Source organism: Salvia splendens, unplaced genomic scaffold, assembly GCF_004379255.2.
Source record: "Salvia splendens isolate huo1 unplaced genomic scaffold, SspV2 ctg218, whole genome shotgun sequence".
Lineage (NCBI taxonomy): Eukaryota > Viridiplantae > Streptophyta > Magnoliopsida > Lamiales > Lamiaceae > Salvia > Salvia splendens.
The window spans coordinates 24,998-39,720 of record NW_024598854.1 but is presented as its reverse complement, the minus strand read 5'-3'; the positions used below and the strand labels follow the sequence as shown (position 1 = coordinate 39,720).

The 14,723-nt window shown below is 46.5% G+C and overlaps 1 protein-coding gene across 1 annotated transcript; it reads right to left on the bottom strand.

The window, feature by feature from the left end:
- Nucleotides 1-566: 566 nt before the first annotated feature.
- LOC121789349 lies at nt 567-905 on the bottom strand. Its single transcript, XM_042187835.1, has one exon. The coding sequence runs from the start codon at nt 903-905 to the stop codon at nt 567-569; it is 339 nt and encodes a 112-aa protein (XP_042043769.1).
- Between the last annotated feature and the right edge of the window lie 13,818 nt (nt 906-14,723).

Genomic DNA, 14,723 nt, shown 5'->3' with positions numbered 1-14,723 from the left:
ACAATGCCGAGAAGCCATCCGGGCCGGGCGCGCTATTGGCCGAGATATCGAAGACAGCTCGTTTCACCTCATCCGCATCCGGGGGTTTGGGGAGGCCCGCCAACTGCTCCGAGGGAGGGAGTGGATGTAGTATAGAGGCTGAGGTCCGGATCCACAAGCTCCGGGTAGCTTGGGCTAGGAGGTTTTGAAAGAACTCAACCGCCGATTCTTTGATGGCCGTGGTCATCCGTAAGTTCACGCCCATTAGCGTTAATCTTGTGGATACGTAGCCGAATCCTCTTCTGCTTCACCCAACTTTGGTAAAATCTAGTGTTTTTATCCCCTTCTTCCAACCAACGGAGGGCCGCTTCTGACGCCAAAAATCTTCCTCCATCTTAAGGAGAAAGATGTACTCAGCAATTTGTTTGTTGACCCCTGTTCTATTCCGGGCCGAGGGGTCACCTTCAAACTCCGATTGAGCCAGCGCAATGTTCTCTTCACAAGTTTTGAGGCTGGCGTGAATATTCCCAAAAAACCTCCTTGTTCCCATCTTTTAAGCGTTTGTTTGATCCTAGCCAGCTTGATCTTCAAATTGAGGAGGCCCACACCTCCGTGGGAGCCATCCAATCTTCTTGCACCAACTCACCAAAACCCTCATGCCGGACCCACATGTTTTGGAACCGGAAGGCTCTACCACCCCCGTGGGCATTAGGTAGCCTGCATCTGACGAGGAGAGGCCCGTGGTCCGAAGCAATACGGGGTAGGTTAGTGACTCTTATTGCATCAAACAATTGGGGCGTCATCTCACTAATCAACACCCTATCCAGCCTTTCCATGAGGCCGTTCTTTGCCCAGGTGAATTCAGCCCCATCATAGCCTGGGTCCATTAGTCTGCAATCCTCAATGGCCTCAGCGAAATCCACCATTTCGGCCTGTCGGTTTGTGTCGCTCCCCAACCTATCTCGAGAGGAGAGGATTGTGTTGAAGTCCCCTCCAATGAACCACGGTATTCCCTCCGAAACTTGGGCCAATATCTCTCATCTTTTCCAAAGGGCATGCCGCTCTCCTCTCGTGCATTTAGCATACACGGCCGAGATCATAATAGGGGTTGAGATCCGGGGACAAGTGAGCCTACCATGTAGCAGTTGGTCCGTGTCATCCATCACAACAAAATCCATCCCTTCCTCCACAAAAATCCAAATTTTCCCATTGGTGTTCGTCCCCTTGTAGGACAGCCCCAACACTTTCGAGAATTGTCCGGATTAGGGGAGGTAAGCGGCTCCATTATTGCAAGAAAACAAATATTATGAGATTTAATTAGTCTTTTTAGGACGTTTTGGGTTGACGCATTCGCGATTCCCCTAACGTTCCAAAATAGAAAATTTAACGACATGATTAACAAGAGGAGTTCGTACCCGGCGGGATTGGACCCCCCTCCTTGGAATTCAATGATTTGAAGGTCCTTCTCCCCATGAGATGCCGCGGCCTCCAAAAAGGCGGGATTGGCCCCCTCATCGATTTCATTATGGGAGATGGTATCATCCCAATTTTCCTCGTCTTCCATATCATTTTCCACGAAGTTCTCTTGAGCCATGAGGGTGAAAATATCGGTTAGTACTCAAGTGACTTGATGGCCCTTGTGCCTCGGGTTTTCTCTAGGTCGAAGGGTTTAAAGAAGCCTTTCGGTTGCACATGAGCCCCCGAAGTCGGGTTCACTTCTCGCCGCGCCATATCCGCTCCTCTTGGCGTACCCCCCGCGCCCATTTCCAAAAGAGGGGAATTTAGCGAGCACCCCTTTAGGTGAAGAGGTGGTATGCTCATCATGGATGATGATCATGTCCTTACTCCCGGCACCTTGCATATCACCCAAAAAGTCCGGCCCCGACCACTCCGCCCCCGAGTACATATTGGCTCTCGGGTTCATCCGGATGTTGCCTTCCTTTCCCTTGTGTTTCCCTTGTTGTTTCCATTCCATGTTATTATCGGTGTGCCTCGGATCAGTATTGTTCTTCTTAGCTCCTATTCCTCCGTGTTGTGGTTGTTTTTGGTGTTGCTAAGTTGTAATTTCGTTTTGGAGGTCGATCCGCCTTCCCGGAAGCGTAACAAACTTCACTCTTGTGACCAACATGTTTGCATTCTCCACAGTAGGACGGGATCTTATCCCACTTTACTTGCTGCCACCAAAGGACGCCCACAAATGTCAAGGATGATCTCGTCGGGGTGGCGGCTTTGTAATGTCGATCTCAATGCATAGCCGCGCAAAGGAGAGTCTTGATTTGTTGGCCGTCGCTCTATCTACTTGGATCGGGTTACCAAGGAGTTTCCCAATGGCATAGAGGGCCGATTGATCAAATAGGTGGATCGGGAGTCCAATTAGGTTGCACCATATAGCCGCAATTGGAGATTCACAATAGGCGTCAAATTCCGGAGACCATTTGAAAACTCGCATCGGATGCCGATCAATGAACCACACCGGTGTCCCTTTGGGTCCACTTAGGAGCCGAGCATAGTCCGTCATGTCCTCAAATTGAACAAGAATATGTTTGGCGTTAATATATTTCCAAGTATAGCCACGGCAAAACTTAATGTTGTCTAGAGCCTTTTGGATTTGATAGGAAGCCGGGATTGAGTGCGAGAACTTACCTACAATAGCATGGCCGAGGGACGAGGCCAACCTTTGGATTTCTGACCCGGAGAAGTAAATGGATGGCACTCCGTTTGCCGTGGAAGCAAAGCCGATATTTTGGATGTTCTCCGGGACAAAGACTTGCGGGCCTTCAACCGCCGATGGCCCCCGCACCATGTCGGCCATGGATTTTGGCTTGGTGGGGTTCCCCACGCCCGGCTCGGTATTGCCTCCTAAAGGGTTGTGTGTCGGCTTATCTTTCGATTTAGCTACACCGTTTGGGTCGGTTAGCGGATCATCACACGAGTCCCTCTCGACCCTGGGTGCGTAAGGAGGGCCGCGGCATTTCTATGTCCATCTCGGTCGGCGTCGGGTCCATCGCATGCGTGTCCGAGGCCGAAGGCGCGGACGTGTCTCGAGGGGGGGTTGCGGATTGCATTGGTCCTCGGCCATCCCGTACTCACTAACGCCGGGCCGGCTTCGAATGATGCTCGGATTTTCCGGGTCCTTCCCTTTTCGAGAGGTGGGAAATCTTCAAGGGAAGGGCCATGCTCAATGAGAGGCGCGCATTGTTCAATATCTTTGTCTCTCCGGTCTGGGAGAAGGGTGACCTTCGCCGTGTAGTCCGTGGCCGGTGAGGGTTCGGCGAGGAGGGGCTGCGCCGCCGCCGCATCAAGCATCTCCGCCGCGGCCAGGTGAATGATTTGGAGGATATCACTCTTTTTTGGATTCATTTGCTGCATTGGTAGGGGTGAGCATGGCTCCACATGTGACTTCCGGTTTTGGTAAGGGGCAAAAGCACTTTCCGAAAGGTGATTTGTTCCCATGCCCAATTCGGGCAAGTTGACTATCTCACTCCCCAATGTACTTTTTGGCACACATGCTACGGTCAAATCCTCTTGGGATACGTTTAGGGGTCCGACATCATCCCCTCCAACGGTCATCTCGCTCATGACGGGTCCATGGTCGAAGGGTGGCGCCACCTCCGCCGCCGGTGCATCTCCGTGAACCACCACTTCCATTTGGACCCCCTCCTCGGATGTGGGGGCTTTAGGAAGGGCTCCTAGGCCAAGTGCTTCCTTGCTATCAATGGAGCAAGCCGGAAAAAGATTTACCTTGGATTTAAGGCTATCAAGGTCGGGGCTTGGGACGGATGATTCGGGCTCGGAGGACTCCTCTTCTCCAAAGTCGAGCTTCTTCCTAAGTTGTTTGTCCTCCGGGAGTGGAGAAGGTACGAACCTTTTCCGGCCATGACCTTTTGTGAGAGGTGCCGGCGTGCTCTTCCTAGCCATCATCCTATTCTTCTTACTTTGGCCGAGACCTTTGGTGTTGGGTCATCGCATGAGTGGAAAATCATAAATTGGTCCGGGATGGACCTAGCCTCCTCGGGGTCTGGTGGGGCCGGGGTTGGGTTCGTGGGGGGGTCCGGCATGGCCAGCCGAGGGTGTGACCGCAGCGCCGAACCAAGGTGGGGAGACGGTGGAGTTGAGGAGGGATGGTGACACGACCGGCGTGGAAAAGGTCTCGGCGGGTTGTGGGGGGGTGAGGTGTGGTGGTCGGCGTGAGGGAAGTCGCGGCGGGTCGTGGGTGTGAGTGGGTGGACGGCGAAAAGGATCAAGGTGGGGGAATTGCTAGAGAGAAGGGGGAGCGTCTCTCTCTAGAAGCTTTATTTGGAGCCATGGCACGCTTACGCATCCTCAAGCGACAACACACCATCCGAGCCCACCTTCATCCATCGGGAAGGTAACAGAGCGGCTTATTTGCTCACCAAGATGGGACTTGAACAAGCCACCTACCTCCGCATGTCCGCACAAACAGCCCCAAGAATGCTCAAAGCCATCGTCCGAATGGATGAGCTGGGAATCCTCAACATCCGGGTTGGAGATGAAGACCGCGAGTAGTGCAAGGGCCACAGAAGAACCCAACGATCCTGACTCTTTTGGACGCTGTAGAGTAAGCTGGTGTCGAGCCACCGTTGGCATGTCCCCCGTACTTACTCTTGTAGCGTAACTGTTCTAATGTGTCTTGTATATTGATTTTGATTGCCTAGACATAGACTGATTGGAGTACTTGTAATCTTCGATTGTAATCTTCTTTTGATTTGCAATATAGGGATAAGGGACCCACGAACCCTCCACCGTGAAGGTGTTTAATTAAAAAAAAAAAAAAAAAAAGGTCTTGATCCTCTAGAGAATGAATCCTTCTTTCGTTGGCATGACCAAGTCTAAGGTGCCATTAGTACGTTTCGTTTATTGAACTTGAAGGTTCTTTTCTTTTCCGTGAAATTTTCGATGTTCTATTGAGTTATGACTTACGTTTGTTAAACCGTGTAGAAGTGATTGTGTACAGATTGTTTTCCATGATACCACGACAGATATAAGAACCATCTTTCTTGATAATGCAATTGTGATTAAAAGAAATCGAATACCCATAAAAAACTAATTTAGAAACTGAAATTAAATTTCATCTAAAAGAAGGTATCAACAAAATATTTTTCAAAATAAAAAATCTATCACTGCTAAAACGTAAATAAATGTCTCCCACGGCAACGACCGCCACTTTGCTAGCGTCGCCCAGCAGGACCTCGATCTCACGATCATGTAGCCGTCTTATCACCTAAATTAAGTCAGGATCAAAACAAATATGATCAGTAGCTCTAGTGTCAATAACCCAAGTTAAGTATGAGTAGATGTTGAAGCAAAACACGACTCAACCACTAGATCTTGGTGCATACTTGTAGCCTTGCCCTTCTTAGGACAGTTTGGCTTCCAATGCCCTTTCTCTCCACACTTAAAGCACTTTCCTATAGGGTTCTTTTTAGCCTTCTTCTTCTTCTTCTTCTTTCCCTTAGCATTCTTAGCTGCAACAAGGTTCAGTGATTTCTTCTTTCCTGCGCCAGGCTTAGAGCCAGAGGAATGAGGCGGCAAACTGAGCATAGCTACCTTAGCTTGAACCATGAGGTCCTCCGCCGACTGAAGTTTAGTCAACAACTCAGCCAAGGTGTAATTCCTTTTGTTCATCTCAAAGTTGAGCTTGAACTGCTGGAAGCTAGGGGGAAGACTCTGAAGGATTATAGTAACCTGGGACTCGAGATCGATAGTCTCTCCCAAAACCTCAATCTGGTTGAGGTGGGTCATCATCTCGAGGACATGGTCCAACACAGATGTGCCTTCCTTCATTGTCTTCGCCATGATACTCCGAAAGGTTTGAGACAAACCGCTCGATTCTGAGTACCAAAAAGATTTGTAAGATTTTGCATAATCTCAGCGGTAATCGCCATAGTAGAATGCTAATATGCTTGAGCACTGAAGACATAGATGCCAACATGTAGCACTTATCCATCTCATTCGCCTTATGCCACCGTCTAGCTAATCTCGAACCGCTGCAGCGGCATTCGCAGCCGGCATAGGAGGCTGTGGAGTAGTGAGCACAAATCTGTACTCTTCAGCTGTGTGAACGATGTCCAAATTTTGTTTCCATTCTATGTAATTTTGGCCCTTGAGTTTTTTTTTTCTTTAAGGATTGCAGAAAGAGGATTGGATGACATTTTGACGATTTGATTTGCACTACAAAAACAGAAGATTTACTATTTGTTATAAACTTATGTAAGATAATTGATTAGATTAACCATAAAACTTTTCAAAATCTTACAATTGTAAAATTAAAATTTTGTACCCTCCATAAGAGGTTAATACACATTAAAATTTAAGAAATTTTACTGGTCACAATACCGACGAATAGTCCAGAGACCACATAATGACATGGCCGCCTAATGTTGCCTAAGCACAACCCTCAAATTTAACATTACAGAATTTTATTTCTACAACATACTCCCATAACAATGCTCATGTGCTGATAATAAAATCAAGCTATCTCATAAATTCTGTTTGACCATCTGAAACTCGTAGTTCCTTAGGATTATTGTCCCCACATAATGAGTGGCGATAATATTAGGAACCACTTTCTAGTTCATACTATTTATTGTTTGAGAAGTCCACCCTCATGAACTTACTGTTTCGTAGGATTATTATCCCCACATAATGGGTGGCAATAATATTAGAAACTACCTTCACAAAATTTGGTAAACCAACCGATGGAGACCATATACAAACTTTAAGTTTGTAATTATCGCTTAGATATTTCGGTTATGACTTTTCATTAATTATCCTTAGCCTTAAGGTAGAAAAAGGCTGAATTAAATCCTGTTGGTATTTAATTCACCGGACAATTAAAACTTTTAGTCTTTAGTATCTTATTTAAGGAAGTATATTAATATGCTAAAATTTAATTCTCATTCATATCTTCTATAAGATGTATCTAAAATAAATTGAATTATTTATATCTTGGACGGACATAAAAAATTAAATTTATATTAATTCCTTGTTCAAGATTAGGAAGAGAATAATTATATTATTTAATGTAATCTTCTATATCTATCCTAAATAGGATTCTAGATATATAATATTTAGGAAACTATTAAATTATTCTTGTCAATATCATCTAGGATTAAATAGAATATATTTATTTCCATAGATATAGTCAATAATTAAAATATTCCTAAAATCTAGGGAGACCTTCCAGCTAGCGTCTCGGATGGTTCTCGGACGAACCACCGCACCAGGCCAGACCCCGTCTCGGCTGGGATCCGCGCGAGGCCTTCGGTCTCGGTCGACGGTGCGCACTAGACCTCGCTCGCCTTGTGATCGCTGCCTGATTCTTCCACTGTTTCAACATCCCTATCTACGATCGCACGTAGAGCGAGCGCCGACGGATCGCACGTCTCGTGCAGTCGAAAATTAATGTTCTTTTATACTATTGTTCTTGAGTTCATCATGCATAAAATATAACAACTAAATACAAGAACATGCTTCGAAATCAAATAACACTTGCATCAAAATAAATCACATAATAAGCAGATTTATTAAGCAGATTATTTAGACAATTTTATTCACGTAATTATCACATGTATCATGCTCATAACATGAATTAAACATGCTTTTAGTATAATTGAAACCTAAAACATACTTTCCTACGGAGTAGGAATAATAATACCTTGTTGATTCTCCAAAGAATCGACGATGGCTCGCGACTTCTCCACGTGGGACGTCGAGTAATAGACCACGAATCTTCTGGCTGGTTCCCGAACTCGTATTCCGATATCAGTGTGGGCTGATCTCACTGAAACACAAGGACTGAAACACAAGACAGAAAAATTATCACGGAGAAGAAGAGCTGAAGATTTCGACTTCTGCTCTATATAGGAGTAGTCGAAATTTTCATAAAATAATTAAGTGTATATTCTATCTAATTTATTCTCCTATTTATAATAAGTCCATATTGGGCCCAGACAGGGATCTATGGAAGATTTTGGATATGGGCTCCCCAATTAGCTTTTTACTAATTAAATTGAACCCACAATGTAATATAAGCTTTAATTGGAATATTACGAGCAGCCACTACAGAAGTAATATTGAACTCTCCATCCAAATCCGAAATTACAAGTATCCGGGTTTCCATTTTAACTTTTATTTCCCGCACATAAGATATAAATGTTCATTAATTAATTAATGTCTGCAATGGACTTAATTAATTAACTTCTTATTAATTCCAAGAGTGGACTTAGTGTTCACACTTATTTAATATTCATAGAGTAAACAAACTCCAACTAGCTAGGTTCTGAATAATAAAACCTTGTTTCTTGATCCTCTTGAGGACATTATCAAACGAGACTCACCTCGCGCACGTTTATTATAATAAAAATCCTAGCACCGCTAGATAACAATTACCACTACCCAATGTATCAGGATTATTGGGTGACGAAAAACCCGCACCATTTGATAAGTCAAAGTAGTGCATAACTAATACTGTATGTTCAATGTAAACATATACTGATTAAGAAATAAATATTTATCAAGACCTCGTCTTTCATTAGATAGCATAAAGACAATTCTTGTTGTTAGATCCCTTCAGTGTTATACCACACCAATGTCATCTTATTTCAATGAGGCTTAGAAATATGCGTACTGACATTGCAATCTTTCACGATGGGTAATCTAATTCCATCTAGGTTGTGAAATTATTCTTTTCTTTGTTCAGAACTGACCGTGTTACCTTTAATTGGACGTGGCCCACAACCGGTCTACTAAAACAAAGACTTAGACTTTGTTAACATTCTTATACATTTAAATATGCAATAAAACAACCATTAAATGTAAAATATAACAACATTACGACAAATATAATCTGTTTTATTCCTTGGAATATAAAATAAGAGTTTTTACAGTTTTCAATCACTCGAAAGGTGATTTCTAGTATACAAACTCTAACACTATGGTTGTCCAGAGCCTTTGTCATAGCAGCAATGAGCTTAGACATTATTGTAAGAGGTACCGAGTTCGAGCCCTCTTGGCATCAATTGTAATTTCCATCAATTGTAATTTCCTCCTTTCTATAGGAGTTTATTTGTAATTAAAAAAAAACTCTAACACTATGGTTCAACAATATTGAGAGAAACAGTCCTAACATCTCTGGTGAGGAATGACCGACTGAGAGAATCTAGTGTTTGGTCGAGAGTGTGGGTGATCTTGACAAGCAGATGTACTGACTAGGAAGGAAAAGGGGACGGCCGAAGTTCGAGGTTGCTTACATCCGGATTGAACTCAAACTAGAAGGGAGGGACGGTTGAAAATGTAGCCTGTTAAATGTGTTTTTAATGTGTTTATTTTGTGTGTTTCCTTTTATGTGTTTTCTTTTTCTATTCTTTTCCGTGTTTCATTTTAGTTTTAGGGTGTTAGGGCCTTTCTAGTTTAGTATTTTTAGTTTAGGGATCGGTCAGGGGAGTAACTAGGCTAGAATTCGACTTACTATTTTTGGTTTGTTCCTCCACGCTTGAGGAAAACATGTGTTAAGTGTGAGTAGTTTGATAAGTCGTATTCTAGGTCTTGGTTACTGCTCAGTATGATAAGCTTAACGTGCATTATTTGCAAGAAAGGTTGCTTAAGTGTGCAGGAAATGGTACAAGTCAGCAGGAGAATAACCAACCCCCTTTTGCTCTCGACCATGCTCTCTCGCCGTCCTGCAGCCAACCCCGTTTTACCTTTCCCTCAGCTCCGGCGACAAACCCGGAATCCTCACTACCAGTTTCGCTCACGCCAGCCTCCCATGGCCAACTCGCCGGGGATGGCCTCCTCAAAGCCCATTCCACCTCTTGCCAACGTTACCCCTCCTGAAGAACCTGTCCCTCACCGAGACCAACAAATGGTCTTCAAAGCCGAGCTTAGCTCGCCACAACAGAAAAAGACGGGTCAGAAAGTTGTGGTGAAGAACGTGACGTCCAAACTCCGGACTAGGAAAACCACGCCGGTACCGCCAACCAAGGGAGGAGGTAGAAAGAGTCATTCTTTCCCTAATTCCGGAAGACAAACAAATCAGGAAAAAGATTGATTTCGGCCATGTTGACGTGTTGTGTAACGCTGCTTCCGACGTCGAGCAAGTTCCATCCATCGCGGATATCTGTCCACTCAACGATGAAACACCTGTTTTCGAGGAAAGATTGGCACTCGTGCAGAGTGCTCCTCAAGAGTTAACTGGAAAACCGGGGGAGCAAGACGTTTCCCTGTCGCTTGCCGGAGAGACATCCCTCCCGGCGCCGGAGCTCATGGACATCAACCAAAAGAAGTCTGTTGAGGGGTGTAAGGAGATAGTACTAGCACCTAGAGGGGATGAGTTGGCTGTATCAGAAAAAGCACAAGTCTCGGCAATCGTGACGGTCAACTATCCAAATGTGGATAAAAATACAAACCCACTTTCTGAAAGACAATTAGTCCTTTCTCAGCATGAGGAGTCACGTGAGATCTCGGATGTAACTGTGCAAGTGCAAACAAAAAGAGGATATCTCCCCCTCCTAGTCCAAACCGAGGAGGCCGAGGAGGCTATGGATTGCATTGCAACCCAAACTCTTGCTCGACTGCAGCTACTTGAAGGTGAAGCTGGCGCAGGCGACATCACCCCCTCCCGGTATTTAGCAGTCTTCACCAGTCCCGACTGAAGTCAGGTCCCTTCCTAGCACGTTCGTCCCCTATGTTGCACCTCTGGAACACTTCCCCCCATTGGAACATGGTAATACAAAGAAGCTGTGCAATAGCTTTGAAAAGGGAGTAGCTTCGGCAAGACTATCCGCCGAGAGTGGCGCCCGAAGGTGGCGACTACGGATGGCACTCCCCCAAACATTGATCACACTTGCAAGGAGAACGAAAGAGACAACCACGAGGAGATCAAGAAGGGCAAAATGGAGGCCAATCCGTTGGGTTCAAGAGAGTCCTTTGGGAGTCAACCAAGTGTGGATGAAGATGGGTTTCAATTGGTGTCACGGAAACGGAAAGGAAAGGCTCGTAACGGAGGAACGCACTCCAAGGCTCCACACATAGATCATTGGCGTTCAAAGGACAATGTGGCTACGGTTTCATTTGTTCGAGATGAACCTAGCGCGAGCAAGACGAGCACTTGTTCAATGAGTGTCTCATGCGGGCTCCCCGACCGGGAGAATGAAGGCTTCATCGAGGAACTTGATCCGGAACGGATTACCCATCACGGGGGTATCCCTATTGCGGGTCTCAATTGAGGGACGGAGGTATATTTTGTGATGGGAAGGAACCGTCATGTTAATTTTAATAGGATTGCTAAGAGTACATTGATGACCACTCTAGTAGGTAGGGAGGCCCTCGTTGTACTCTAATTGGTTGTTGTGAATCGTCACTTTCGGGCGATTCAGTGTTTTTGATTGTTCGTTGCAATTGACTCTGGTAATGCACAGGTGTGGGTCCGCCTTAACCCTCCACCCTCGTGGTGTTTTTAAAAAAAAAAAAAAGGGAGCGGCTTCGGCATGGAAGGGGAAGGGCGGCGCGGAACAGAGTGGGATTGGCCTAAAACCCCCTTCGGCAACACCGGCGCCGCAGAGGGCCCACAACAGTCCATCAAGCTTACAAGAACTAAAAGCCATACACCACCATGGAAGCAGATATGCTCATACAACCAACTGCAAGAAACCGTCCTTGGCCGACATTGTTAAGGGCAGCTCCGACGCCACGGAACCACACATCTTCGAGCCAGATAAAATACAGAGCATTGGCTCTGTTTGCCTTTCTAACGGTACCCCTGTGATCTATTTTTCGGGAGCTGAAACGAAGCAACTGGCTGACAACCTTGGCCACGCTATTGTCGGTAAGTTCTCCCACTCCATACCGGCCACATATCAGATCCAAAAGGCTCTCGACAACATCAAATTCTCACGCAGTGTCTCATGGAAATTCATCAACGCAAAACACATCCTCCTACAATTCGATGCCTTAGATGATTATGCAAAGATGCTCAGTGGCCCCAAGGGTTCTCCGGTTTAGTACGTCGACAGACACCCCATGAGAGTTTTTAAATGGTCGCCTCAGTTTGATGTTTTTTGTGAATCGCCAATCACCGCAATCTGGTGCAACTTTATTTGACTGCCAATACACCTCTACGATACTGCAGCACTTTTCGCTATTGGTAAGCTCCTAGGCAATCCGATTCAGATTGACCATGCTACAACCAACAAATCGAGGTTATCCTTCGCGAGACTCTGCATTGAAATTGATATTACTAAACCTCCGGTGGAAGAAATCATCCTTGATTTGTGCGGGAAGGAAATCACCCAACAAGTCAGATGGGACAAAATCCCATCCTATTGCAGAGAATGTAAGCATGTGCGACACAAGGGCGGTGTATGTTACGCAGCAGGGAGAAGAGCGAGGCCGGAAAGGAGAAACTACCATGTCCTACCAGAGAAGTCATACAAAGAACAACAGCCATCCCCAAGAGAAGGGGCACCTCAACCGCCTAGGAAGTTGACACACCACAATGGCAACACCGAGGAAAACAATGGTCACCCGGAACAGGGGAACAGCTCGGCGTTTAGGGGTAGGGCCCCCGCACCCTTGCGGTGCGCAAAGAACAGAATCTAGATGCTTCTAGCCCTGGAATCCGGTCGGAGGCCCAGGTTTATACCGACTTCATGAGGGAAGAGGGTGTTGACTAGAGGGTAAAGGGGGATCTTAACTTGCGGCAAAAGGGAATCCACTCCGGTACCAGCTCCTCAGGCTCCTCCCCCACCAAAAACTACTCGGACTCCATAGGACCCTCTGTTCCAGTGAAACCAAAGGCATCGATTTTTTTTTTTTTTTTTTTTTTTTTTTTTTTTTTTTTTTTAATCAAACACCTCTACGGTGGAGGGTTCGTGGGTCCCTCATCCCTATATTTCCACAAGAGATAATTACAAGGCGTGGCCACACCCAAAAGTGGTGTGCCGAAACAAAATCAAGAGTAGTATGCGGTCCGATCCCACAAGGTTCGGACCTCATCATACTCCTTTCCAAAATACAATTAACCACAAAGCTAGTCACTATTGTCTCCCGTCGTCTCATGATCAACTTTGATGCCCGTCCCCGTCTAGGTTTCGGATGTGCGACACTCCCATCTCGTCCAATCTAACCAAGTCCAATAGTTCTCTCGGTGCTGAGTTGTAGTGCATTCGTAGGCCACTGTCTTGGACTAGCCCCATTTTCGCAAGGAAGTCCGCCGCTTTGTTCCCCTCCCTGTGTATGAAGGTGGCTCGGAATTTGAGTTGGCGTTTGAGAATGGTTAGTTGCGCCACCGCTTGCCGAGCGAGTGCCGGCCCCCATCCCGTCCCATTGACCAATTTGATTGCTTGCTCTGCATCTGACTCAATCCAGATTGGTAGGCCGTATTCCTTGGCTATATTTAGCCCGTGAATCATGGCCAACAGCTCCGCTTCTAACGCCGAGTGGGCTTCAAGGGGTGTGCTGACGGAGACGAGCATCTTACCCGAGTGGTCTCGAATAATCCCGCCAGCCCCTGTACTGCCGTTCGCTTCATTATAGGAGCCATCCGTGTTGAGCTTTATCCACGGCTGATCCGGGGGGTTCCATTTGATTGCCATGGCTAGGGGTAGCGCCCTGATTGCCGCCGCTTGTTGAGGAATATTGATTCCAAGTTTAACTCCCTTCCAATGTTTCGGCTTCAAGCTTCCATTAGACATAGCATTTCGAATGAACATGTGGACCTGCCATACCACGTTTTGTGGTTTAAACTGTGTGCCTTGGTGGCGGCTCCTGTTTCTCTCCGACCATATAAACCAAAGGATGAGGTATGGAGTGGCTCGGCTAAGATGTTTCTTGTTCGGCTGTTGGCACCTTCGCGCCCACACTTCGATTCTCGTAGGGATTGTGTCATTGATATGGATGCGTGGGAACGGGCCTGTGAACCAGCCGTCGAACTCACTCCATACTCTGCGAGCTCCATATCCCTGGATGAAGAGGTGTTGGAGTGACTCAGTGTTCGGTCTGTGGGGGCAGCATTGGCACTTAGAAGCTAGCTCAATCTCCCGCCACTGAAGTTTCGTGTCAACCGGCACCCGATTGGAGAGAAGCCTCCAGATAAAGATGGCTATTGAGTTGGTGAGGCCTACCTTCCAAACGTCCCCCAAACCATGGATGATCGGGTTTCGTCCTCGAAGTGTGTCCCATGTCGAAGCCACCGTGAATTCCCCATGCTTAGAGAGGTTCCACCTCGGGATATCCTGTTCGTCATGGAGGATCGGTGTATTAATGATGCCATCGATAACATGCTGAGGGAGGCCGGCCTGATTGTGAAGGAGTTGAAGCTTGGGCACATCCCAACCACCATTTGTAATGAACTCCGAGACCCGGGTGGTTGGTCTTCCCCTATCATCAAGGCTAAGTTCCCTCAGAGGGCTATTGCCAAGCCAAATGTCATCCCAGAAGTAGATGTCCCCTTGTCCCACTAGCCATCTCATGTGCGGTTGCGCGAGGGGCCATGCTCTTGAGAGCCTTCTCCACGTAGGGCTACTCCTGCTCGGCAATCTCAAGGTGAGCGGTGTGGAGTTGGAGCAATATTTTGCCATCATGTATCTTGCCCAAAGGGAGTTTTGCTCCCGAAATCGCCACCAAAGTTTGATATTGAAAGCGTGGAGGACCTCCATAGTTTTTCGGATCCCAAGGCCTCCTTCATCAGTGGGCCGGCACATTTGTTCCCATCCAATCCAATGGGT

Coding starts and splice junctions, on each gene's coding strand:
- LOC121789349 (XM_042187835.1), bottom strand. CDS start 905: ATGGTGGATTTCGCTGAGGCCATTGAGGATTGCAGACTAATGGACCCA.